Source organism: Perca fluviatilis, chromosome 1 (genome assembly GCF_010015445.1).
Source record: "Perca fluviatilis chromosome 1, GENO_Pfluv_1.0, whole genome shotgun sequence".
NCBI classification, from domain to species: Eukaryota; Metazoa; Chordata; class Actinopteri; order Perciformes; family Percidae; genus Perca; species Perca fluviatilis.
The window spans coordinates 1,809,153-1,835,147 of NC_053112.1; the positions used below are offsets into that span (position 1 = coordinate 1,809,153).

Sequence of the window (25,995 nt, forward strand, 5' to 3'; positions counted from 1 at the left end):
TATTTTTACAATCACTTATTTACAGATTTCTTTGACTTATAAACCATCTTACCCACAAAACAAATAAAAAAATAACCAAAGTGACTAATAATGAATCAAAACACTTTTCAGACAAAATAGAACCATTCATTAACCTTTTTATATCCGGTATAATAATGACACATATTGTGTTCTGTAGACACTATAGGCATGTAATAGTCCTTAAGCTGCGTTCAGACCAAAGAAAGTGATCTGCAGATTTTTGGCAGAGTTGTGCAGCAGTGGGAGTGTCACTGAAACAGCCTATTTGTGTGACTTCCCAATGTAGCACAAGTACACTTTATATTTCACACTTACTGTTTTCTGTCAGATGGTTTATAGATCTCGACATTTCCAAATGAACTTGAAGGCAGCTTAATTTCCCGGAGAAAGAGAGAAAGAAAAGAGATGAGTGAGATATAGCGAGTGCTTTGTTGTTGCAGGAAACATTCAGAGGGACTGATGGAGGGACTGAGGAAACAGTCAGCTGTTCCCCAAACTCCCGGGCAGTTCAGAGCCTGTGTTTGGAGTTTTAAAACGTTCTCGTGGCAGAGATAGAGGCAGTGATGTTTCCTGTTTCCTGTACGGGACTCTCACACCTCCTCAAAATACTCTGACAACTCTGATCTCTGTTACATGATTGGCCACTGCAGCGTGATGCAGGGTTGCGTTTCTCCAAAAGTTGAGTCGGTCTCAAAATTTTCACCGCTGTGTTTTTTCCATCTTCCTCCCCTGTGGCAACCCACTACCCCCCAATTAATATGTATGGAAAGACCTGCATTTATTTTGGATGCAGACTTACTCTTAAATGAAGGTGTCTTTTGAAACTGATTTCTTCTGGAAGTTAAAATAAATGTCTGTGGATTTAACAGAGGTTTTTAAAAATAGATATTCTGATTCAGTGTTGAAGAGATGAATGAATTAAATTAATTTGTTGACTATGTAATGGAATACATATAATTAAACAAGTCTTAACAATGAAGTGAACATCAATCACCACATTTAAAAGATAGAAAATTTGATCAAAACTAATTATTAACATTTGTTTCCCTGAATGAAAATAAATGAATCAAAGTTAAGTGATTAGTTTACTCTGACAGGAGAGATGATCAGAGGGGCAGAGTTTTTACCACCATAATTAAGACAGGGACTGAAGTATGGGAAGAGTTTCTCAGTGAAGGAGCAGCCAGTAAAGGAGTAGATAAGAGCTGCAGCATCTACATCATAAAAGGAGACCAGACCCTCCTCATAATCCACAAACACCCCCACCTTCTGAGGAGGAGACTTCAGAGAGAGAAGGACTGAAGGGACATCAAGAGCTTCGTACTCATTTCCATTTCTCAACCATATAGTCCAGTAACCATCCTCAGGGCTCAGTGTGATGTTTCCCTTCCTGTTGATCGACTCTCTGGCCACTCCTAAATCCCATTCAGTCTTTTCTTTAACTTGAACCTCAAAGTAAAATCTGCCTGAAGAGAAACTCTGCTTTCCTAAAACACAAGCACCCTTAGAAAATCTCTCTGGGTTGTCTGGGAGATTCTTCCTCACATCACCATAATTCACTTGTTTCCCATCATCAGACAGGATGAGTTTAGGATGTGCTGTATCAGGATCAAGAGTCACATCCACTGCATACTGCTGGACCCTCTTCAGCTCGGCTTCAAGCAGCTTCTTCATCTCTTTACTGAGTGTCTCCTCCAGCTGAACCACAGCTTTCACCACAGTCCCCTCATATGATGATGGATGGACACTGACCTCTGTCCAGTCCTTGGTGGGTGGAGGTTGTTGGATGTTTAGGGACTGGACACTCTGGAGAAGATGGAGGTGGTCTTCAGAGCGTAACACCTGCTCCACCTCAGTGCTCTCTTCATCAGCTCAGAGATTTCCTGTTCCAGCTCTTTGATGAAAGCTTCAGCCTGTTTCTCTGTTGTTTTCTGCTTCTCTTTGATCGTGTTGATGAGCTCATTCAGGCCTCTCTCAACAGACTCCTTCAGAGAAGTGAAGACCTGAACACCTTCTGCTATCTCTCTGTCTGCATCTTCCTCACTGAGGTCGACTGAGTGTTTGATCTCCTGAATCTTCAGTCGTCTCTTCTGGATCATCTGCTGAATTTCAGCCTCTGTCTTCCCCAGCTCTGCCTTCTTTCCTTCATATTCTTCTTTCAGAGGAACAACATCATGCATCTTGTGATCTAAAAGTGCAGAGCATGCAGACACATGTCTGGTCGGTCTTACAGAACAGCTCCAGAGGTTTATCGTGCTCCGTACAAATCCTGCCTTCCAGGTTCTCCACAGGGTCGATCAGCTGATGTCTTTTCAGGCCTGACATGGTCAGATGAGGCTCCAGGTGAGTCTCACAGTAGGAGGCCAGACACACCAGGCAGGACTTCAGGGCCTTCAGTTTGGTTCCAGTGCAGACGTCACAGGGAACTTCTCCTGGTTTGGACACTTGTTGCTCTGAGCTGCTGCTGCTGGCTTCCTGTTGAGCTGACTGTCTGAACTGAGCAACCATCTCAGAGATGAAAGTGTTGACCCTCAAATCAGGTCTTGTGGTAAAACCCTCCTTACAGATGGGACACAGGCACCTGTTACTAGTATTCCAGTGTTCAGTGATGCAGTTTTTGCAGAAGTTGTGACCACATGGTGTGCTGACAGGATCAGTGAACACATCCAGACAGATGGAGCACAGAAACTGATCTTCAGATGGCAGATGGTTTGCAGCAGCCATATCTACACATAGTGTGAAAGAAAAGAAAAACATATTCAAAATACAGTTTTAGTTATAAAAAAAAGTGTTTTGACTTGCATTGAACTGTGAACAACAAGGAACATTTAAATCATGCTAACAAAGTCAAGCTCCCTATTCTGACAAAACAGCACTGAATATATCCATACAGAGGCTCAGCCCGGTTTACAGCGGCTAAATGCACTATATATTTTAATGGTCCCATGGCATAAACATTTTCACTTTTTAAGGTTTTTTAACATTAATATGAGTTCCCCCAGCCTGCCTATGGTCAGTGGCTAGAAATGGTGATAGGTGTAAACCGAGCCCTGGGTATCCTGCTCTGCCTTTGAGAAAATGAAAGCTCAGATGGACCAATCAGGAATCTTCTCCTTATGAGGTCATAAGGTGTCACGACTCGGGGAATTAGAGGACCCAAAAGCAGAGAGCAGACGAGGGAACGTTTGATCTTGGGGAAGTATTTCACAAAAACAACAAAGTACACACCAAACAGAGTCCCGACTGCAGAGGGCAAAAACTTCTTCCAGAATGTTAAGCAAACGAGAACAGGGAATCCAAAAAACCAAAGTAGTCCAAAAACCAGGAACTTGAGACAAAAAGGAAATCCAGGGAGCACAGAACTCGACTGAAGCTGGCACACAGAGACACTGATCTGACACAGGACAAGTATTAGGGGACCACTAAGGTCTATATAAAAGAGACTTCAGATACAGTATTAGGGGACCACTAAGGTCTATATAAAAGAGACTTCAGATACAGTATTAGGGGACCACTAAGGTCTATATAAAAGAGACTTCAGATACAGTATTAGGGGACCACTAAGGCCTATATAAAAGAGACTTCAGATACAGTATTAGGGGACCACTAAGGCCTATATAAAAGAGACTTCAGATACAGTATTAGGGGACCACTAAGGTCTATATCAGGGGTCGGCAACCTTTTTGATATGAAGTGCCCTTTTCAAAATTTCTTGTTTATCAGTGTGCCATGTTATGTTTTATTATGACATCACATCAAAATGTAATATCCAGGGAATCTGTAATTTTATTCCATAACAACATTTGATAAAATTTATTTCTCATAATCATGACCTTGTAATTATTATTATTATTATTATTATTATTATTATTATTATTATTATTATTATTATGATTATGGAAACATGGTTTCAGTATGCAGTCCTGATTGGTGGGCTGACAAAAATATCACTGTTATAGAGCCTGAAGCGAAAAGTTGTGGAAAAGCCCAGCTTTAATGATGAATGGACTGAGAGGTCCTGTATGCCTCATTTTCAATGAAACGATGCTGTGGCAAAATAATAATAACACAAGCAGCATCATTATCAAGAATGAAGAACACGAACATAACGATTGCGTCATTGACGTGCATATTAAGTAGCCACATGTATTTGTTTTGGTCTGAAAATGCATCCATATTTACCGCTCCAGCGGAGAGGACGGTTTCTTCAGCCAGCTTAAGTTTATAAGAATTTGTCCAAATTTCAACATTCCCTGCAAACTAAGATAAACAGACTACAAACCGACAGCGTTTGTTTTAGCTTGTTTTGTAAAAATGCTATGCTATTGCTATGCTAATGCTATGTGCAGAGTATAGCTGTGTTTGCGTAAAACAGCGCGGTGGACAAGAGTGGACTGAGCAGACTGAGCAGATTGATATATCGCTTTCTACATGTTGATGCTGGTCTACACAGGTGAGTGCATTGATAAGTATTGGCTTTTAACTCACGAAGGTTTAATTGTAGCCTCCTTACAGTAATAAGACTAGCGTTAGTTCATCTGCCTCAGCGGCCGTTGGTAATAACTTTGTATTGTTCCCAGTCAGAGATAGGAATCAATCAAACTACCGTAAATAACAGGTCGCTCACAGGCGCCGATTTATATTTTCCTCCGTGGGTGCTGAAACGCGCACACCCTTTAAAAAAAAAAAAGGTTGTCAAAAATGTTTGCATTTCAGAACCTTAGGAAATGGACACAAACACACACGCCATACTAAAGCCGTAAACTCAGGACAGCGCCACTTCTCACAGATAGGCTTACAGATAGGATTGGTGAGGAGAAGTTTAATCAATTATATCAATTTCAATGCCACCGCCATGACCAATCACACTATGACAGACACTCCACTTAGCACCACCTGCAATGTTTAATATTAAATGAATGTAAAAATGAACTGGCAGTCTGGCACACGTGGGTGCTCAGTATATTCCGTGGGTGCTCGAGCTCCGGAGCACCCACGGTATCGGCACCTATGAGGTCGCGCAACTGTGAACGTTGTAATTTGGCATGCGGATGAGAGAGTGCTTCAGCATTTCAACCATGATTTCAACACATCAATAACTCTCTTGCACACATATTGCCAGCGTGCCATTGGTTAAGGTCCCGCGCTGCCGATGGTGGCACGCGTGCCTAAGGTTGCCGACCCCTGGTCTATATAAAAGCATCCAAAAAGCAGAATGTCATAAGACCTTTAAAGGGGTGATAGAATGATTATATAGGGTATTTCACACTTTTCCTTATGGTCTCCTAATGGGGTATGTAACATTAGTTGGGCTGAAAATGGCCTGGTTGATATTTTATTGGCCCTTATGCATCCCTGTGTTTTGGCCCTATTTGTAACAAGAGCTTTTCTTCCAAATATGGTATGCTCGTGAATATTTAGATGAGCTGTGCGCTGATTGGTTGATCGAATTGCCATACGCAGACTTTAGAGAAGCGACAGAATGTCATATTCCAGACACTGCAATGTTTCCTTAACAAATTCACTTCTGAGACTTTTTTATGTGAGAAATCAACTATATAAAGCTCAAATATGGGCCGTTTTACGAAAATTGATGGCTAATTGCAAATATGGTAAGACTGTGTGTCGGACTTCAGCGGTGGTGCTGCTGCCTCGCCCGGCCTGCCTTCCTCCACAGACCCGGTCTGCTGTGAGCTCCGTTAGGCTGGCAGCCCTGACAGAGCTCCAGGGCCTGCAGCTCCTCTCTTCCTGCTAGCTAAATGGCCCGTTGTGTGAGAGCGCGGTCAGCGAGCTTGTCACACCCATAGATATAGAACAATAGATATGACATGACGTCATAATTTAGGGCATAACTGTCCGCCATCTTACTAGGGTACTGTTTACAATTGTCACCTATGGCAGCAATATGGCTGTGCAGCACCTAACTGCTTTACCAGAAGGACCAAAGAGACCCAGGAGGCTGCCATCACTTTCCACACGTCAGTAGGAGTAGATAGAGTATTTTTTCTCTTCTTTTTTTAATTATAAATACAGAAACGTTGGTGAACTAGGTAGCTAGCTAGCTAGTTACGTTGCCTAGCAACTGTTAACAGACCGGCTGAGATGTCAGTTATTGGTGATTGCTAGCTAGCTCTTAACATCATTTATGAACAGAAAACATCGTTTTAGTTGATTGATTTTTACCTCAAATAAGACATTTAGTAACGTTAACGTTATAACAGTTTTTTAACACGTTGTTAATATTGACATACATACATTGACTGCTGCGGCTGATTTCACTCAATCTGTGTTAAGTTTTCAGTTAAATTAAAGTTAACGACAAGTACTGTAACGTTACACGTTAAACAGACCAGCCGCACTTTTAGCTCCCCAAACATTAGCCATGTTGAATCCTGCCTGTCATCATATATTAACTATTCTATTAACTATCTATTGTTGTCAGCTTACCTCATGCCTTTACACGATTTTCCTTTCAGTAAAGCAAATTAAAACTTAATAATCCATGTCTTGACGAGGTAAAGTAACTTCCAGAAAGCGTTCCTACTTCAGCAGCAAGTCTCCGCATTACTATCGTAAATGTAATTTCCATAACGTTAGCGCAATGAAAATTGCGACAAGTCCATCAGCAGTTCTGGTGAAGTCATTATAGTCTTTATCAACAAAAACTCATTGAAGCTAGCGAGGCTCTTCAACTACTCAGCTCATCATCTAAACTAACTCCATGCCGGCCGGTGACAGTAAGAAAACAAACGCTAAACAGGAAGTAACGGGGTTGATGGGAAATGTGGTCTTATAGTTGAGATTGACATTAAAAAATATTGTTTAATGTATATTAGCCATTCAGAATACCAAAGACAGTTTTTACATATTAAGTTCATGCAAAATTGAAAACATAAAATTATTACCTGCAATATAAATGCAAAATTATGAGATTATCTTCATAATTGAACACATTACTTGTTCTCTTGGAGCTATATCAATCAAAATTCCACCCAAATCTCTATTTTTTGTTTCTTTCTAGAAAGGCACAGTTGTCTTACAGTCATTACTTTGAATTAAAACCACTATTGATGTATTGGTAGAAAAACATAAGGATTATAAAGACAACATGAGCCTCTCTCCCCATTGATTCCAATGGAAGCAATTCTAAAACTTAACCCTGGTAAGATGGCCGCCAAGTGCTTCCATCCTGGAATGGTAAGTCAGAATTACATGTCATATCTATTGTTCTATATCTATGGTTACACCAGCAATCTCTTACCACGTGTTACACACATGTCACGCACGCCTTAGCTATACAACATCTAAATGTCTTATAAAGCTAACAACGGTGTCCGATTTCAAGTTAATGAATATTTGTTAGCTATAAATCACGGATAGTTAGCTTCATTTTTGGTCGTAATTCGAGTATATTTACTGTTTGAATTTCGTCACGCCACTTATACAACGTCTAACTAAATGTCTTATAAACCTAACAACGGTGTCTGATTTCAAGTTAATGAATATTTGTGAATTCCAGAGGAATTCTAACAGGAGACTAGCCAGCTAGCTCTCATTGATAGAGCTACATCCAGCCGCAGGCTCTATCAATGAGACGCGGACAAGAGCCGTGTATTTCACCCATCGTTTGTTTAAATAACCCAACACATTATAATTACACACATTAATAGATTAACTGGAACCTGTGGTAAGAGATTGCTGGTGTAACAAGCTCGCTGACCGCGCTCTCACTCACACACACCTGGCATTAGGAAGAGGGGAACTGCAGGCCCTGGAGCTCTGTCAGGGCACCAGGCGGGTATGAAGTGCCGTGGGTTGCCAGCCGTAACGGAGCTAACAGCAGGCCGGGGTCTGTGAAGGAAGGCAGGCCGGGCGGCGAGGCAGTAACCCAGGCAGCACTGGCCGCTGACGTCCGACACACAGTCGGACAAAATTTGCAATTACACGATCGATGTTTGTAAACGGCCCATATTTGAGCTTTACATAGTTGATTTATCGCACAAAAAGTTTCAGAAGAGAATTTTATAATGGAATAGCAGAGATCTGCCTGACCTAGCTAGAATCAGAAGACTGCCTGATCTCAGGTCAGTTGTGTAGCCTATGTAAATGTACTACCTGATCTCAGGTCAGTTGTGTAGCCTATGTAAATGTTTGGGCGTGACTGTTCTCTTAATACACCCATGGGCTGACAAAGGTTCCGGGTTTTGGGAGGTTGACGTCAACTTCCAGTTTTGTTGAGATCGCCCGCGCGTTCGGCGGCAGTTTCAAAATATGAGATTTCCATAGTAAAGGGGTGTCAGTGGGACTTTGAGCTCATATGTATGTCCTATTTACCCCCAACCGAACTGTCGTTATTCAACTATGACAGGGTAAAATCAGTTTTGCATTCTATCACCCCTTTAAGTACATAATTCCATATGTGTTCATTCATAGTTTTGATGCCTTCAGTGATAATCTACAATGTAAATAGTTATGAAAATAAAGGAAATGTATGAGAAGGTGTGTCCAAACTTTTGGCCTGTACTGTACATATTGTCTAACAGTTCATATTCTGTTGCTGGTCACAATAAAAGCCTCCCACTAGTTTTCTTGTGGAAAGCTTTTATTGTGAAACAGCCAGAGGAAATAGAGGAAGCAGTGTGCAATCAGTAAACAGACAGAAAACCACAGAGATTCAGTTCCAAGTTAAAAGGCTCGTTGGAGATGAGCCAGGTCTGCGCAGAATCGATCACTGGCGATCGGCGCCCAATGCATGCTGGGTAGATTTGTGTCCGACTTGATCCCGACTCGCTCTGACGTCATGCACACGTGGACAACGATGACCTCACGAGATCAAGGCGGCCGCAGTATTTAGAGCCAGGCGCCGCAGTTGCTCTCCACCGACTGCAAGACCCAGGCGGACCCAGGGGCATGCTGGGAAACACCAGCCTCTCAGCTGATCTAACAGCTGATTGGTTCAGAATCGACTCAACATGATGATGTTTTATATAAACTTTTTATTGATTTTGAATCAGAGGGATTTTAACTGCTATTTGTCTGATTTAAAAGCTTATTCTGAACAGAACACATGTTGTGAGGCTGATAGTGATGTTTAGAAGTCAGAGAGACTAAATCTGATCAGATTACAGATCATCTACAGTCTGGTGTTGATTAAAATCAGCAACAGATCACATGGAGAGCATTTTGACAGCTACTCTGTCATAATAAAAACAACTGGAGACTGTGTACAATCTGATATATGGGTGTGATAACATTATTTTAAATCACAATCGGACCACAGTGTTTCTGTCACTTCCTGTTCAGTCTGAAGGCTGCTGGAATCATAGACAGTGTATATATAGGCTGGAAACGGCTGAAACTGTCCGACTAGAGAGCTGATTTTTGTCCCCCCGGCTGCTGCCGCCTGCTCTCGTTCACTTTACAGGCGAGGCGCAGTTCATCTAGAACGAGCCTAATAATGCTCCTGTGTCCAAGTTTTATCAAAGAACAGCACAGCTACTTGAACACATTACATTTCCTCCAGCTGCTTCACATTAAAAAGCCTCCCAACTGGTTCTCTGTTTGAAAGCTTTTATTGTGAAACAGCCAGAGAAGGTAGAGGAAGGTGTATTCAGGAAGCGATCCGTAAACAGTAACAATAGCAGTAAAGTAGGAAGTAATCTAAACTCCAGTCCTGAGAAATGACACAGAGAGACTGTTTAAAGCTGTTAAAGTGGGCTACTGTATAGTGGGCTTGTAGACAAACAGCCAGAGTTATATTGTTACCAATTTCACAAGAAATGAAAAGAGAGGAACTTCCTGTCTGAGTAGAGCTAAAGTTTAGTGTTAATCCTGGTTGTAGAAAGTGTAAATCTGATCAGCTGTACTCACCAGTGTTTGGCAGAGACTCTGCTGTGTTGTTGAGAAAGACCTGATGAAGTCAGTTTGACTTTTCTTTCAGAGAGAAACAGAGACTTGTCTCGACTGCAGCGTGGCTGACACTCTGACAAACTTCACTTTCATTTCTGGAGTGTGACGCTGAAGCTCTCCTCTTTCCAGTGTTGCTCCTCCTCTAACTGCAGCTGCTGCAGCACTCCTGTTGGCAAACTGTGATGACAATAAAATGATAGCTTATAAATATCTCTTGTTGATGTGTCTGTTCCACGGCATTTTGTATGTCATGTTTTGGTTGTGGGATGAAGCGAAGGATAATTTTAGTAACTATTTAATTAAAAAGTATTTAACTTATTTTCAGTGTGTAGTATTAGCCAATCAGATGTGCCTTGACGCCGAATCCACGCGATGCATTCAGCCTACGCAGCACGCACACTCATGGCCCACACAAAAGTTTCACAACTACTACTATATCAGCGCTACTAGCTAGTTAGCAATGTCTCAAAAAGAATTTGGGATTTTTTTTACTCAACCCCAAACACCCGAGGACTAGCGAGATTTCTCTACCTGACTTGTCATCCAGCATACCAGAAAAGGTACAACCCCGACGCTCGAGCAGGACAAGCTAGCTTCGCGTCCCTGGTGCTAGCCAACACGACCAGGCTGCTAACGCTAGCACTTTAAATTCCGAAATTTCTCTCACTGCCCCAACAAGAGCTTTCAAACCAGCTTGGTTTGAAAGATGGAAATGGCTCCATTATGGCAATGACACTGACAAAGCCCTGTGCTTTACTTGCTGGTCTGTGGTAGCCAAAAAGTTGGTACATGACTGTTACAGAGCTGACGCCGTGTTCATAACAGGGGCTTTTGCGTATGGCGTAAAGGCCACAAAAAATTCAGAGATCAGGAGAAGTCAGTCTTCCACCTAGAAGCTGTGAACAAAATTGCTGCGCGCTGAATAGTACGCCCGATCAGTGCCCTGCTCTCAGACGCGGTTGTGAAGGAGCAGAATACCGGACGAGAGGTTCTCCAAGAGGCCTTCAAGTCAGTACGCTGTTTGGTCCGACAGGGCTTACCTCTCCGAGGCCACGATCACCGTGAAGGACATTTCTGGCGTATGATGATTGACCGCGCCGAGTCGCTTCCCGCGCGCTTCGCCAGTGGATGCTCGGCAGCGATAACTGGCTGTCGGATACGATCCAAAACGAGATGATAGAACTGCTTGCACATGCTGTGCAGCCAAGGTTGGTTTCTGGGGCAATGGTTCCTCTTTACTTTGGACTGACGGCTGATGGCACTACAGACATTAGCTCATCCGAGCAGTTTTCCTGCCATGTGCATTATGTGGATGCTGATTTGTGTCAACAGAGTGTGTTTTGGGGATTTTACAGCGCATCAGATTCGAAAGCAGACCTCTCTTCAGGTGCATCACTGACATATTTTTGCGCTTGCACCTGCCGATTGAAAAGCTTCAAGGCTACTGTTTTGCGGGGCAAGTAATATGTCTGGACGTTTCACAGTAAGTTTGATTTGATTTATTAGACAGTAACAGAAATGAATGCATAACAAGATGCCATCAAAGTGACATTGCACATTTCACAGAACTGTCGAGGATAACACAAGAAAGTTACAAACTTATTTCCATTGTGGTCCTCGTCTGCCCTGGCTCCTTGTTTGTCCATTGTTGCAACCACTCGTTGGATCTAGCTTTGCCAGAGGTGGCTCGGGATGTGGCTCTCGTCGCAGACGTATTCAACGTTGTACAGAGCACCTCCAACCTCATCCGAGAGTCAGCAAAACGCAAGAGTTTGTATCAGTCTCTTTTCCCCGGCGGAGAACCCGTGTCCAATGTCGCAGCTCTGTGTCCGACAAGATGGTGCGTAAGGACCCGCGGCGATATCCAGACTCCTTCAAGGATATGGGCCGCTGTTGGAGACCCTACGAGCTCTCGAAAAGGACCAGAGTGTTCGTGGGGAGACTCGGTCGAAAATATCAGGACTTCTCAAGCAAGCTATGAAGGGCAGAACTGTCTTCGGGCTGTTGTGCTGTGAGGCATGTTTGGGCCTTGTGAGGCGGGGCTGGCAAAGCGTTTGCAAAGGCCGATGCAAGCGTTTCTGTTGCACTGAGTGCATTCAAGTTCTCAAAGAGAGTGCATAGGTAAGCTTTATTCTTTGTTTTGTTACATATAGTTGCTATTTTTTAAGTTGCTACAGTGGTGTGTGCATAAGTTTACACACCCATGCTAAAGTTGACTAAAAAGGAGGAATAAAAAATCCTTTTAATGCCTGCCCTTAATTAAAGAAATTAGGAAAAATCCAACCTTTAAGGACACCAATTTGCTTTGTGAACGAATAATGTCTCGAATTATATGTTCTTCCTTAAAATACAGGAAGAACGTGTATTTATTCTCGATACATTATGCATTCACAAATAAATGTTCTTCCTTAAAATACAGGGAGAACATTTATTTATTTACGATACATTATTCATTCACAAAAGAAAATTGGTGTCCTTAAAGATTGGATTTTTCTCTTTTTTAATTAAAGGCGTTAAATTTAAAATTTTTATTCCTCTTTTAGTCAACTTTTGCATGGGTGTGTAAACGTATGCACACCACTGTATATTATCTTGATTTTACCCTTAGTCCTGATTATTTATCCTGTTTTATTTCTGACTTTTATATTATAGGCTAGCACTATGAGATTTGTTTAAACGTAAAGAATAACATGTATTATTATTATTATTATTATTATTATTATTATTATTATAGGTGCACTGAGGGGAGGAGGAGTTGTGGACGCTATTTTGTTGAGAGCAAAAGCGTCTGCATCAGCTCTCAGCCTGAAGTGGCCAAAAGATTCTAGGGTCAGCAGAACACCGAGTCGTTTTGGGACACCACTGCGCTGGAGGATTCAGCAGACAGCGGTGAATTAAAGTGGGACGGCGGACTTTTTGAGGCAGTGGATTTAATGAATTCGGAAATGGAGCGCAGATTCGATCAAGCTGGCTTGTTAACAGCTGCATAGAGGGAGAAGGTGCTGCTGGATTGTGCCAAGGGCCTTGTTTCAGATGCTGACTTGAGTAACCTTCAGCTTCCACAGATGGACATTGCATCCCTAGGCCTGCAACTGAGCATGCTGGGTGGCCTCACCAAACAACAAGCATTCCACTCAGTCCAAGAACTTGCTCGCTTTTTATCAGCTCTACATCCACAAACAAGAGGACTTTTCACCGAGGTGGAACAACTGATCCACTCGTGCCTCTGTTTACCAGTGTCTACTGCTGGCTCGAACGCTCTTTCTCAGCTCTTCGCCGCCCGAAAACCTGGCTCCGTAGCACTATCGCTCAGAGTAGACTTTCTCACATGGCACTGCTTCACATCCACAAAGACATTTTGGATGATCTGGATATTCAGGGTCTCATGGCAGAGTTTATCAGCCGAACTCCAGAGGGCAAATCTACCTTTGGTGTACCGGAAATCATCGTAAGGTAAGACACGGTGTCTTACATCTCTGCGTCTTTTCCTGCTGCCTTGCAGGACCAGATGGTAGTCTTTGTGATTGTGATTCATGTATGCCTATTATAAAAGAACGAATAGTCTGTAACGTTTTAAAATTTGTCACATACTATCGGATAAAACAGATTTTGCATAGTCTGTTACTTTGTGGCACTTAGGCCTTTTGCGGCGTTATGGGTTATATGAACACTTAATCTTCTTGTGGTTGTTTTAAAATAAACATACATTGCCATCTAGAAAACCGATCCTGGTGTGTCGACCTCCTTGTATCTAGACATTTTGAGTATGCATGTATTGCTAATATATAATTTACATTGGTTATAAATGACATTTTAGTTTATATGCACGCGGCATTCACACATATTTAGATTATTATTTATTCCGCCATTGACGCCGCGTTTGTTTAAATATCACAACACATGCCCATCATCAGATTAACGGGAACATGTGGTTAACTGTCTTTGGGACTTAAAAGCGTCCCCTCGCGGAGAGTAGTTAGTAGATCTGTTTAGAAGTGGACTTTACCTATAACTACGGTCCTGTAACTACTTGGTCAGAAAACGGCTATATTACGATTATTATTTGAACTGAAACCATGATCTTTTTCTAAACTTAACTTTGTAGTGTGTGTGTCTAAACATAACCAAACTGTGACCGTTTCACAACGTTAACGAGTTGTGTAAAACCGCGACCGTTACGTTCTCTGGTTCAGATATGAGGATGAAAAACTTTAGAGGTACCTCTTAGGCCATGTATCAAGAATGGATGCACATTTCCTTATTTTCACCTCGCACACACACATAAAAAGCATAAACGTACTCAAAAGTGTATATGTATGTGTGTGTGTGTGTGTGTGTGTGTGTGTGTGTGTGTGTGTGTGTGTGTGTGTGTGTGTGTCTGTCTGTTTCTGCCTGTCTCTCTTTTGCTACAATGTCATTTTTTCTACCAATATGTAAATATTTACACTTCTCGGGATTCATTTTTAATAACCACTGACCACACAATTAGCCATGCTACATATTTAGCATATATACATGTATAGTTGGCGATTAATTTAATAATTGACAACTAATTAACTGATTTATCTTTGCAACTCTAAATACCAAAACAAATGTTGGAGTTATTATTTACTCTGTCAGTTTTAACAGTAATTGTGTTTGTCTTTTTCAATGTTTTTCAAATTATTTTTATTGTTTATCCAACTTTTTCCCCTACGGTTTTGGCGCTTTATACAATGTTTTTGGTGTTTTTTCTACGTTTTTGTGCTTTATATAATGTTTTGGTGTGTTTTTCTACGTTTTTGTGCTTTATACAATGTTTTTGTGTTTTTTCTACCATTTTTTTGTCTGTTTTGTGAAGCACTTTGTAACGTAGATTTTGAAAAGCTCTCTATAAATAAAGATTAGTATTGACAGGGTTTCTTTGTGTGTTTTTTGTCCTCTGCAGGTTTCCTGGTTTCAAAGAGGTGCGACTGGTCCCGGGGAAACACGACATCTCCTTCGTGGAGTTTGAGAGCGAGACGCAGGCGGGCGTGGCTAAAGACGCACTGCAAGGCTTCCGGATCACAGCCACCTGCGCCATGAAGATCACCTACGCCAAGAAGTAGTCCCCGAGTTCAGTCGCTGGACACACAGAGACTCTGAGGGGGACAAAGGGGGACATGGTCCCTGGATTACCGTTGGGGTCCCACATTGATTTTTGTAAATCATACAGAGCTGTTTGTTTTTTGTTTTGTTGGTAAAATTCAGTCCCGTCGTTCCGAGTCGAGGAGCAGATAATCTCTGGCCTACATCTGGTTTTGTAAAATAAAAGGCTTTTACATAATTGTTGCTCTTTAAGTGTGTGTGTGTGTGTGTGTGTGTGTGTGTGTGTGTGTGTGTGTGTGGGGGGGGGGGGGGGGGGGGGGGGGGGGGGGGGGGGGGGGGGGGGGGGGGGGGGGGGGGGGGGGGGGGGGGGGGGGGGGGAGGGAAAAAAAAAAAAAAAAAAAAAAAAAAAAAAAAAGAAGGGGGGGGGGGGGAGGAGAAAAAAAAAAAAAAAAAAAAAAAAAAAAAAAAGAAAAAAAAAAAAAAAAAAAAAAAAAAAAAAAAAAAAAAAAAAAAAAAAAAAAAAAAAAAAAAAAAAAAAAAAAAAAAAAAAAAAAAAAAAAAAAAAAAAAAAAAAAAAACAACAAAAAAAAAAAAATAAACACCAACAAAAAAAAAAAAAAAAAAAACAAAACATTCTTATCAAAAAAAACAACCCTCGGGACCACAAACAATTTTTGGGTTTTTGGGGGGGGCCACAAAATTTTTTTTAAACAGCAAAAAACATTTTTATTTTTTTTTTTTTTTTTTTTTGAAGGGACCCCCAAACTGTGGAATTGGCTTCCTACAAATATAAAGACTCTAACTAAATTGTCCACCTTTCCAAAAAACTAGTAAAAGCATGGTTAATACAGCAGCAGCAGTGTGATCATGCCATATGAAATGTATAGCTGTGTGTGTGTGTGAGGTGTTCATCTGTGTGAGTCCCGAGTTAATGTGTTTATTTACTACACTTATTTTTATTGTTGTTAACTGTTTTTTTTGGACATTTTATTGTATTCACTGTAAAAATCTGACTCCTTTTATTATTTGAACTGTTAAAAGCCCTCCTAGGGACAGGTGTTGCGAATTAGCCATGGCTATAAACACTGAGATACAGGCATCGGATTGTTATTTATGTAATAATCTATGTTTTTTGTATCTGTCCCTATTTAAATAAACTACAAAAAAAATAAAAATAATAATATTTAATGTTTCTAGTGACGGCATCCTCTAGTGGAAGTAGTAGTGATGACGTGTGTAAAGCAGGAAGTAAGGTGATGAAGTATAAGAGCCAAATGTCCCGGTAATGAGGCAGGTTGGGGGATGGGTCAAACAGGACTTTCACCCAAGAGAACAGGGTTTGTCTTCAGTTTGAAAATCCTCCACAATCACTATTTGTTTTTATACGTTTAATGGTTCTTTTCACCCACCATGTATAAACACCACTAACACCAACTTATCACCACTAGTTTTACACTTATTTTTGAATTGCATGGTCAATAAACCTCATTTATAGGAAACTATACCTAATCCTTGAGTTAAAAAAAGATGAAATTATGAATAATTTTAGACTAATATTAAAGGAAGGATAATCACAGACTGGTATATGTCAACGTTCAGCGAGGATACTGTTTAGAAAATTTCAATTTCATTTTCAAATGCTAAAATTTTAATAAAACACCCCAAATTCAATGAAAGTAGATATCCGATCTTATGTCGTTCTGCAGCGCAGCGTTGTGAATCATCCATCCGTGTTATTTTTGGGTAAATACAATTATGTAGTTAAAAAGAAACCACTTTACTCTTATTTTTTTATTTTATTTTTTATTTATTTATGTGACTGCTTCTCTTGTATCACTTGTGGTTTCTTGAATTGTCTAACATTAAAATAAAAAATGAAATAAAAGAAACCCAGATTTCTGTATGATATATAAAGAAATTTTGAAAACGGGAGCTAAAAAAAAAGGTGAGACCGATTCATCCTCCACAATCACTGCTGGTGAAAACAAACATTTCCTCCTGCCGCCCCTTCCACATTAAAAGCATCCAACTGGTGAAACACACAGTGAGCTTTTATTGTGAAACAGCCACAGGAAACACAATGTACTGGTAATGAAAAACAACTTCTGTGTAAACCAGCTTTTCTGTTCAGTGTTTGGTGTACAAGTCACTGTTTACTACAGGCCTTGTGTTCAACAACTGCTTTATTTTACAGTTTTTATTCTACAATCACATATTTACAGATGTCTTTCACTTATAAACCATCTTACCCACAAAACAAACCAAAAATAACCAAAGTGACTAATAATGAACAAAAACACTTTTCAGACAAAAAGTGAAACATTCATTAACCTTTTATACCCGGTATAATAACGACACATATTGTGTTCTGTAGACACTATAGACATGTAATAGACCTTCAGCTGCCTTCAGACCAAAGAAAGTGATCTGCAGATTTTTGGCAGAGTTGTGCAGCGGTGGGAGTGTCACTGAAACAGCCTGTTTGTGTGACTTCCCAATGTAGCACAAGTACACTTTATATTTCACACTTACTGTTTTCTGTCAGATGGTCTATAGATCTCGACATTTCCGACTTTGAAGGCATCTTTATTTCCCGGAGAAAGAGAGAAAGAAAAGAGATGAGTGAGATATAGCGAGTGCTTTGTTGTTGTAGGAAACATTCAGCGGGACTGATGGAGGGACTGAGGAATCAGTCAGCTGTTCCCCAAACTCCGGGCAGTTCAGAGCCTGTGTCGAATGTGGTGATTGATGAAGTGAACATCAATCACCACATTTAAAAGATAGAAAATCAGATCTAAACAAATTATTAACATTTGTTTCCCTGAATGAAAATAAATGAATCAAAGTTAAGTGATTAGTTTACTCTGACAGGAGAGATGATCAGAGGGGCAGAGTTTTTACCACCATCATTAAAACACGGACTGAAGTATGGGAAGAGTTTCTCAGTGAAGGAGCAGCCAGTAAAGGAGTAGATAAGAGCTGCAGCATCTACGTCATAAAAGGAGACCAGACCCTCCTCATAATCCACAAACACCCCCACCTTCTGAGGGAGGAGACTTCAGAGAGAGAAGGACACCAGGGCCAGCTAGAGCTTTGTACTTATTTCCATTTCTCAACCATATAGTCCAGTAACCATCCTCAGGGCTCAGTGTGATGATTCCCTTCCTGTTGATCGACCCCCTCGCCACACCTCTAAATCCCAGTCAGTCTTTTCTTTAACTTGAACCTCAAAGTAAAATCTGCCTGAAGAGAAACTCTGCTTTCCTAAAACATTAACACAATAAGAAAATCTCTCTGGGTTGTCTGGGAGATTCTTCTTCACATCACCGTGATTCACTTGTTTCCCATCATCAGACAGGATGAGTTTAGGATGTGCTGTATCAGGATCAAGAGTCACATCCACTGCATACTGCTGGACCCTCTTCAGCTCGGCTTTAAGCAGCTTCTTCATCTCTGTACTGAGTGTCTCCTCCAGCTGAACCACAGCTTTCACCACAGTCCCCTCATATGATGATGGACGGACGCTGATCTCTGTCCAGTCCTTGGTGGGTGGAGGTTGTTGGATGTTTAGGGACTGGACACTCTGGAGAAGATGGAGGTGGTCTTCAGAGCGTGAGACCTGCTCCACCTCAATGCTTCTCTTCATCAGCTCAGAGATTTCCTGTTCCAGCTCTTTGATGAAAGCTTCGGCCTGTTTTTCTGTTGTTTTCTGCTTTTCTTTGATCGTGTTGATGAGCTCATTCAGGCCTCTCTCAACAGACTCCTTCAGAGAAGTGAAGACCTGAACACCTTCTGCTATCTCTCTGTCTGCATCTTCCTCACTGAGGTCGACTGAGTGTTTGATCTCCTGAATCTTCAGTCGTCTCTTCTGGATCATCTGCTGAATTTCAGCCTCTGTCTTCCCCAACTTGACCTTCTTTCCTTCATATTCTTCTTTCAGAGGAACAACATCATGCATCTTGTGGTCTAAAACAGTGCAGAGCTTGCAGACACATGTCTGGTCAGTCTTACAGAACAGCTCCAGAGGTTTATTGTGCTCTGTACACATCCTGCCTTCCAGGTTCTCCACAGGGTCGATCAGCTGATGTCTTTTGGCGTGGCATGGTCAGTTGAGGCTCCAGGTGAGTCTCGCAGGGTAGGTGACCAGACACACCAGGCAGGACTTCAGGGACTTCAGTTTGGTTCCAGTGCAGACGTCACAGGGAATTTCTCCTGGTTTGGACACTTGTTGCTCTGAGCTGCTGCTGCTGGCTTTCTGTTGAGCTGACTGTCTGAACTGAGTGACCATGTCAGAGATGAAAGTGTTGACTCTCAAATCAGGTCTTGTGGTAAAACCCTCCTTACAGATGGGACAAAGGCACCTGTTACTAGTATTCCAGTGTTCAGTAATGCAGATTTTGCAGAAGTTGTGACCACATGATGTGTTGACAGGATCAGTGAACACATCCAGACAGATGGAGCACAGAAACTGATCTTCAGATGACAGATAGTTTGCAGCAGCAATATCTACATGTGTGAAAGAAAAGAAAATCATATTCAAAATACAGTTTTAATTATAAAAAAAGTGTGTATACTTGCACTGAACTGTGAGCAACAAGGAACATTTAAATCATGCTAACAAAGTGAAGCTCCCTACTCTGACAAAACAGCACTGAATATATCCACACAAGGGCGGAGCCGGACATTGTAAAAATGTGGGGCTCAGCCCGGGTTACAGCGAACTAAATGCACTATATATTTTAAAGGTCCCATGGCATAAACATTTTCCCTTTGATGAGGTTTTTTAACATTAATATGTGTTCCCCCAGCCTCCCTATGGTCAGTGGCTAGAAATGGTGATAGGTGTAAACCGAGCCCTGGGTATCCTGCTCTGCCTTTGAGAAAATGAAAGCTCAGATGGCCCAATCAGGAATCTTCTCCTTATGAGGTCATAAGGTGTCACGCACTCGGGGAATTAGAGGACCCAAAAGCAGAGAGCAGACGAGGGAACGTTTGATCTTGGGGAAGTATTTCACAAAAACAGCAAAGTACACACCAAACAAACAGAGTCCCGACTGCAGAGGGCAAAAACTTCTTCCAGAATGTAGTCCAAAAACCAGGAACTTGAGACAAAAAGGAAATCCACGGAGCACAGAACTCGAACTGAAGCTGGCACACAGAGAAACTACAAAAACAAAATGATCTGACACTGGACAAGGGCAACACAGAGGCTAAGTACAAAAGGTAACGAGCAAACAGGGGACAGGTGATACAACATGTGAAACACATCAGAGTGGGGCAGAACAATCAGACAGGTGGGAAAACCCAAAACTGGAAGTAAAACTAGACAAGACAGAAAACCAGACTACCAAAACAATCATCAGAATATTACATAAACAATACAGGAAAGCATAATCATACACAATCACAAATAATAACGGGAAAGGTTACCTTCCCTTTCTCTGCTTTGACTGCCCAGAGAATTTGGCCCCTCCATGAGAGAGAGAGATCATGGCTTTCAAACGAGCAAAGTGGAAGTTGGTCAAGGCCACACCCCCACCCTCCATCTTGCTCCCCCTCTCTCCTCCTCAATAGCTACATATGCAGAAATGGCACATCCTAAGGAAAGCTCATTGTGGGACTGGCTCTAGTGGCTGTAATTCTGCACCAAGGCTGAATTTCGGGAAAGAGACTTCAGATACAGTATTAGGGGACCACTAAGTCCTATATAAAAGAGACTTCAGATACAGTATTAGGGGACCACTAAGGTCTATATAAAAGAGACTTCAGATACAGTATTAGGGGAACACTAAGGTCTATATAAAAGAGACTTCAGATACAGTATTAGGGGACCACAAAGGCCTATATAAAAGAGACTTCAGATACAGTATTAGGGGACCACTAAGGTCTTTATAAAAGAGACTTCAGATACAGTATTAGGGGACCACTAAGGTCTTTATAAAAGAGACTTCAGATACGTATTAGGGGACCACTAAGGCCCACTAAAAGAGCTCCAAAAGCGCATGTCATAAGACCTTTAAGACATTTGAGATAATAGATTGCCTAAATATCTGTACTGGGTTGCACCATGGGTAAGTTCAAACATAGACTAGTTTGAACCTATCTTTAATTAGGTTGGAGTTTACATGCTACTAACATTTTAAGGGTTGCACAGTTCTATGGCATAAGTTAAAACTTACATCTTACACCTCGCCTTGGTGGATGTAAAGTCCTCTGTAAGATAGAGGTTGTCATAGCATATCGTTTTAACAGGTGGTATAACTTGAAGAATTAAGAGTGTGAAATGTTTGTTTAAAGCACTTGAATAAGAAATTCATGGTGTTTAGTTTAAAACAGTCTAAATGAAAGGAAATTGTATGATTAAAACTCACTATTTACATTTAGTTGATTTAGAGCTGATAATTGAAAAGGTACACAACCATTTAACAGTAATTTAGTTTTACTGCGAACCGTCACAGAAAGTGCTTTTATTTTGAAGTAGTGTACAGGAAAGTTGTCTGTTGTGTACTCTTGCTAGTTTATACTGAGATGAAAGTGAGACGCTAGATGCAAAACATGTCCGTCAAGCTTAAGTTGTTCTTTCTTGTGTGTAAAACTGCAACATATTGAACAATAAATGTTCACAGTAAAAGACAAGTATTCTTGGTCGTCATTCGAAGCCAATGGTTGTGTACCTTTTCAATTATCAGCTCTAAATCAAGTAAATGTAAATAGTGAGTTTTAATCATACAATTTCCTTTCATTTAGACTGTTTTAAACTAAACACCATGAATTTCTTATTCAAGTGATTTGAACAAACATTTCACAACAGTTGGTCACTCTTAATTCTTCCAGTTATACCACCTGTTAAAACCATATGCTATGACAACCTCTATCTTACAGAGGACTTTACATCCACCAAGGCGAGGTGTAAGATGTAAGTTTTAACTCATGCCTTAGAACTGTGCAACCCTTAAAATGTTAGTAGCATGTAAACTCCAACCTAGTTAAAGATAGGTTCAAAGTAGTCTATGTTTGAACTTACCCATAGGTGGTGCAACCCAGTACAGATATTTAGGCAATCTATTATCTCAAATGTCTTAAAGGTCTTATGACATGCTGCTTTTTGGATGCTTTTATATAGACCTTAGTGGTCCCCTAATACTGTATCTGAAGTCTCTTTTATATAGACCTTAGTGGTCCCCTAATACTGTATCTGAAGTCTCTTTTATATAGGCCTTAGTGGTCCCCTATACTGCATCTGAAGTCTCTTTTATATAGGCCTTAGTGGTCCCCTAATACTGTATCTGAAGTCTCTTTTATATAGGCCTTAGTGGTCCCCTAATACTGTATCTGAAGTCTCTTTTATATAGGCCTTAGTGGTCCCCTAATACTGTATCTGAAGTCTCTTTTATATAGGCCTTAGTGGTCCCCTAATACTGTATCTGAAGTCTCTTTTATAAAGACCTTAGTGGTCCCCTAAACTGTATCTGAAGTCTCTTTTATATAGGCCTTAGTGGTCCCCTAATACTGTATCTGAAGTCTCTTTTATATAGGCCTTAGTGGTCCCCTAATACTGTATCTGAAGTCTCTTTTATATAGACCTTAGTGTTCCCTAATACTGTATCTGAAGTCCACTAAGGTCTATAGGTAAAAAAGACTGATTTAGAAGAAAAGACAGAACTTCAAAATAAGACAGGAAACAGAACATATACAAAAGACTCAAACATGACACATATTGTTCATATAGGTCCTCTTTTACAGTCAGTCCTTCCAGAAATTGCGAGGAGTTTTTGCGATTGTTGCGGGCAAAAATCCTTGATTATGCGTCCACGTTTTCTTAAAAAATGCGATGGAATATGAGGGATATTTACGCAATTTTATTCAATGAAATTGCAGGAACTTGCAAAAACTGCAGTTTGATGAAAAAGAGGAAAAAAGGCAACAAGGGAAAAGGGCTGCTCTTATGTAAAGCGTAAAAGCATTTTTCAACTTTCTACTAAGATATATTTTGTGACTTTTTGCAATGAAATTGGGGGGATTATGAAATCATGCAAGCCCGCATATGTTGGCAATTTTGAAATCGGTATTTTGGGCGCAGAATGGCAGACTTTGGCTGATTATGCGTTGAGTTATGCGATTGCATAATCATGTTTTTATGGAGGGACTGGTACAGTACTGCATGTGCTACCATGCGGTCATCCGACACGCTGTATTACGACGTTACTGTTTAAAAACGCTTTCCAGGTTAGTGTGGATGCATAGCGCTCAAAACCAACATTAAAAACGTAGTAATCTTCCCTCAGTGTTTAGTTTTGTTGTTAAACTGTGTGTAAAATGAGCGGTGACGTTAAATCATCTGTTTCCGGTAATGGCTCACTTGGGTACTGTCTATTTGCTGGATTATTCCCGGGTAACCATCGGTAGCTGACGTTAGCAGATAAGCCCGTTGTTAGCAACGGTAGTGTTCATATTTTCACAATGACGCGATAAAGCAAACTTGTTAAAAAGGAACTACGTTACTGTTGACGTTAAAACAGGCCTGTGTGTGTGTCTTTTGGTAATTGGTTAGTCTACTGTAATTATTAGGCTCCAAATGTACATACTGTAGGTAAATCCGTACCTGTACCTGCCAACACGCTACACATCTGGCCATGACAGGTACATCTTGTCCAGCAGCTCCTCCAACCTTTAGAAACACCAGCTAGCAGGGCCGTTCCTAGCTTTTTAGAGGCCCTGTGTAAAACTTGTTTTTCTTTTGCGCACTGGGCCCCACAAGGGTCAAATTGTTCTTAAGAAGGAACAGTCCTGTGGTTGCCACGAAGAGAGCCAGGGCAAGCAAAGTGAGAGAGCTTTACAGACCTGTAAATGAGATCGCGTTTCTCAGCGTTTACGTTCTAAATTACAAATATTTTAACATTAACTCAAGATGATTTTGCGAGAGACAGACACTTCTCCTCCTCTGTATTTCATTAATTGCATTTGGAATATATTTATCAACATTTTAGGATGAGAGGAGAACATTTCTCTTAGTTTGATGAAAAAGGGTTGCTGTTAGCTTGCCGACTCATTTAAAAAAGACTGCCCGTTTCACCATTTCCAGGAGTCGTACTTTAACAAACTCCTCCTTTAGATTCATTTGAATCGACTTCAACATTTTTGCTGTGCAATCTAAAGACCTTAACAATGAAGTTATTCAAAGTTTGAGTTTTAATCGAGAAGGGTGTGGCGGTGCTGCTGCAGTGTTCCCTGCTGTCAACAGGAAGTCAGTTTTATATTGTAGTTGCTGCATTTAAACAAACTCCTCCAAGAGATTATTTCCGTCAACTTCAAAAACATTCTGTGCAATCTAAAGACCTTAAAGACACAAAGTTACTTTTCGATTTAATTTAACTTTGACCTTCTCACTGTATGTTTTCACTTTGTTAATGTTATTTAAACTTTAAAATGTCTTTTGTAGCACCTTGCAAACCGAGCTAGCTAGCTGGCAATAGCGTTAGCTGGTAATTTAAGGGAAAGTCTGCCCATTTTCTCTACTGCCGTACATGCAGATAAATGGCACCAGTACCCGGAGGCCTGAGGGCACAACGGCAGGAGCATCTGATCTTGACTGAGACAACCCTCCGTTTGCCAGCTGTCATTTTGCCAGATTCTTGACTGAAGTTATTTATGTGGCAGTCTTGTCACACGCTAGCCACGCCCTCTTTGCCCAAATTAGGATTACCCGGTCCCAGTAACTGACAGAGACAAACTGCAAGTTTCAACTTGTCCCTTCAGAAACCTCTGGATGTGTTTTTACTGTCTGTACTTCAGGATTAATAAGACTGCTTTGCTGATAATAATAATAATAATAATAATAATAATAATAATAATAATAATAATTAATAATAATAAATATCTTTTATCTTGTTGTTGAGGACATGTGACCACAAATCAAAACCAAGACAGATTTACACTTTTGATGGGATGAAGTTGTGAAACACACCTGCCGATTAAAAACAACTCTCAGCCTTCACAAATGGTTCTGAGTAGTTTTGTAGAGTCAGAAACAGCTGATCAAGTTTCAGAGAATGAAGTATTCAGGCTGATGGAGAAGTTCTGACTCTCCCTCATATCTCAGCAGTGAAGTCAGCGGAGATTAAAATCTAACTTGTTTCCTGGTGCTGATTAAACCTGACTCAACTGAATATAAAAAGGCCTCATTTTGGCCAAAACGTCACACTTCATAGAATACTTACTGAGTTACTTCAGATCTACAAACAGTTTACAATAGTGCTGAAAGAATGTATCACTGGTATTTTAGAAGTATTTTATGTAGCCTCCAAAATATCACAAATGATGGCCGAGTTTCTTCATCAAAGGTGTGTAGTGTTACCTGTCAGGCTGCTCCGCTGTTAAAGTCCCGTTCAGATGAGGTCAGAGAGACGTGGTACCTTCATCAGCAGACTCTGACAGATGCTGCTGCTGTCTGTGTTCATCTGACTGACATCTGTCACATCCTAACACCTTTATATCCAGAAACGTCATGTGCACGTGAGAGCAGGACCCAGTCGCACCTGTAGTGCTGCCAGTCAGCGCTCTTGGACATTTTACAGTTTTCGGGTTAATTATGTAATGAGGGAGGAACAGTCTAACCTCAGAACAACATGTACAACGAGTTTGACTCCAAGTAAACTGCGTTAGAATGCTGTACATCCAGTGTTACTCCGTCACTTACTGTAATGGAGTGCTGTGGTATCAGGACTACATGTTGCTGTGAGTTTTGTTATTCTGGTAATTTGCTGCCGCCACAACTGAACCCATTAACAAACTAACTTTATTCTTAATCGTCACCTACACAGAGTGTATATAGGAAACTTTGTTTCTGCAGTTTAACCCACCCTAAGTATTAGGAGCAGTATTTTTTTTTTTACGATACCGTAAAAAACAATATACCGGACAATTGTACCAAGACATCATGAAGGTGTATCAGTGTTTGGGTAACAGCACAGTGACTCCATGCTGGTTGTGTCTTTGTGT

General features: G+C 40.9%; 1 protein-coding gene and 3 pseudogenes across 1 annotated transcript; 1 reads left to right on the forward strand and 3 right to left on the reverse strand.

Annotated features, from left to right (window-relative positions):
* The window catches only part of LOC120560973, a 35,222-nt pseudogene extending 25,170 nt beyond the window's left edge, over positions 1-10,052 (reverse strand).
* LOC120566453 lies at positions 1-23,715 on the reverse strand (annotated as a pseudogene).
* Positions 13,256-15,146, forward strand: LOC120566853 (U2 small nuclear ribonucleoprotein B''-like). The gene is made up of 2 exons (XM_039813518.1): positions 13,256-13,383; positions 14,858-15,146. The coding sequence occupies exons 1-2, from the start codon at positions 13,259-13,261 to the stop codon at positions 15,015-15,017; spliced, it is 285 nt and encodes a 94-aa protein (XP_039669452.1). The 5' UTR covers positions 13,256-13,258; the 3' UTR covers positions 15,018-15,146.
* On the reverse strand, positions 17,163-25,466 carry LOC120566708 (annotated as a pseudogene).
* Positions 25,467-25,995: the final 529 nt, after the last annotated feature.

Bases quoted from the DNA above. Each gene is read 5' to 3' on its own strand.
- LOC120566853 (XM_039813518.1), top strand. From the start codon at position 13,259: ATGGCACTGCTTCACATCCACAAAGACATTTTGGATGATCTGGATATT. The intron at 13,384-14,857 runs GTAAGACACGGT...TGTCCTCTGCAG, and splicing joins GTACCGGAAATCATCGTAAG to GTTTCCTGGTTTCAAAGAGG.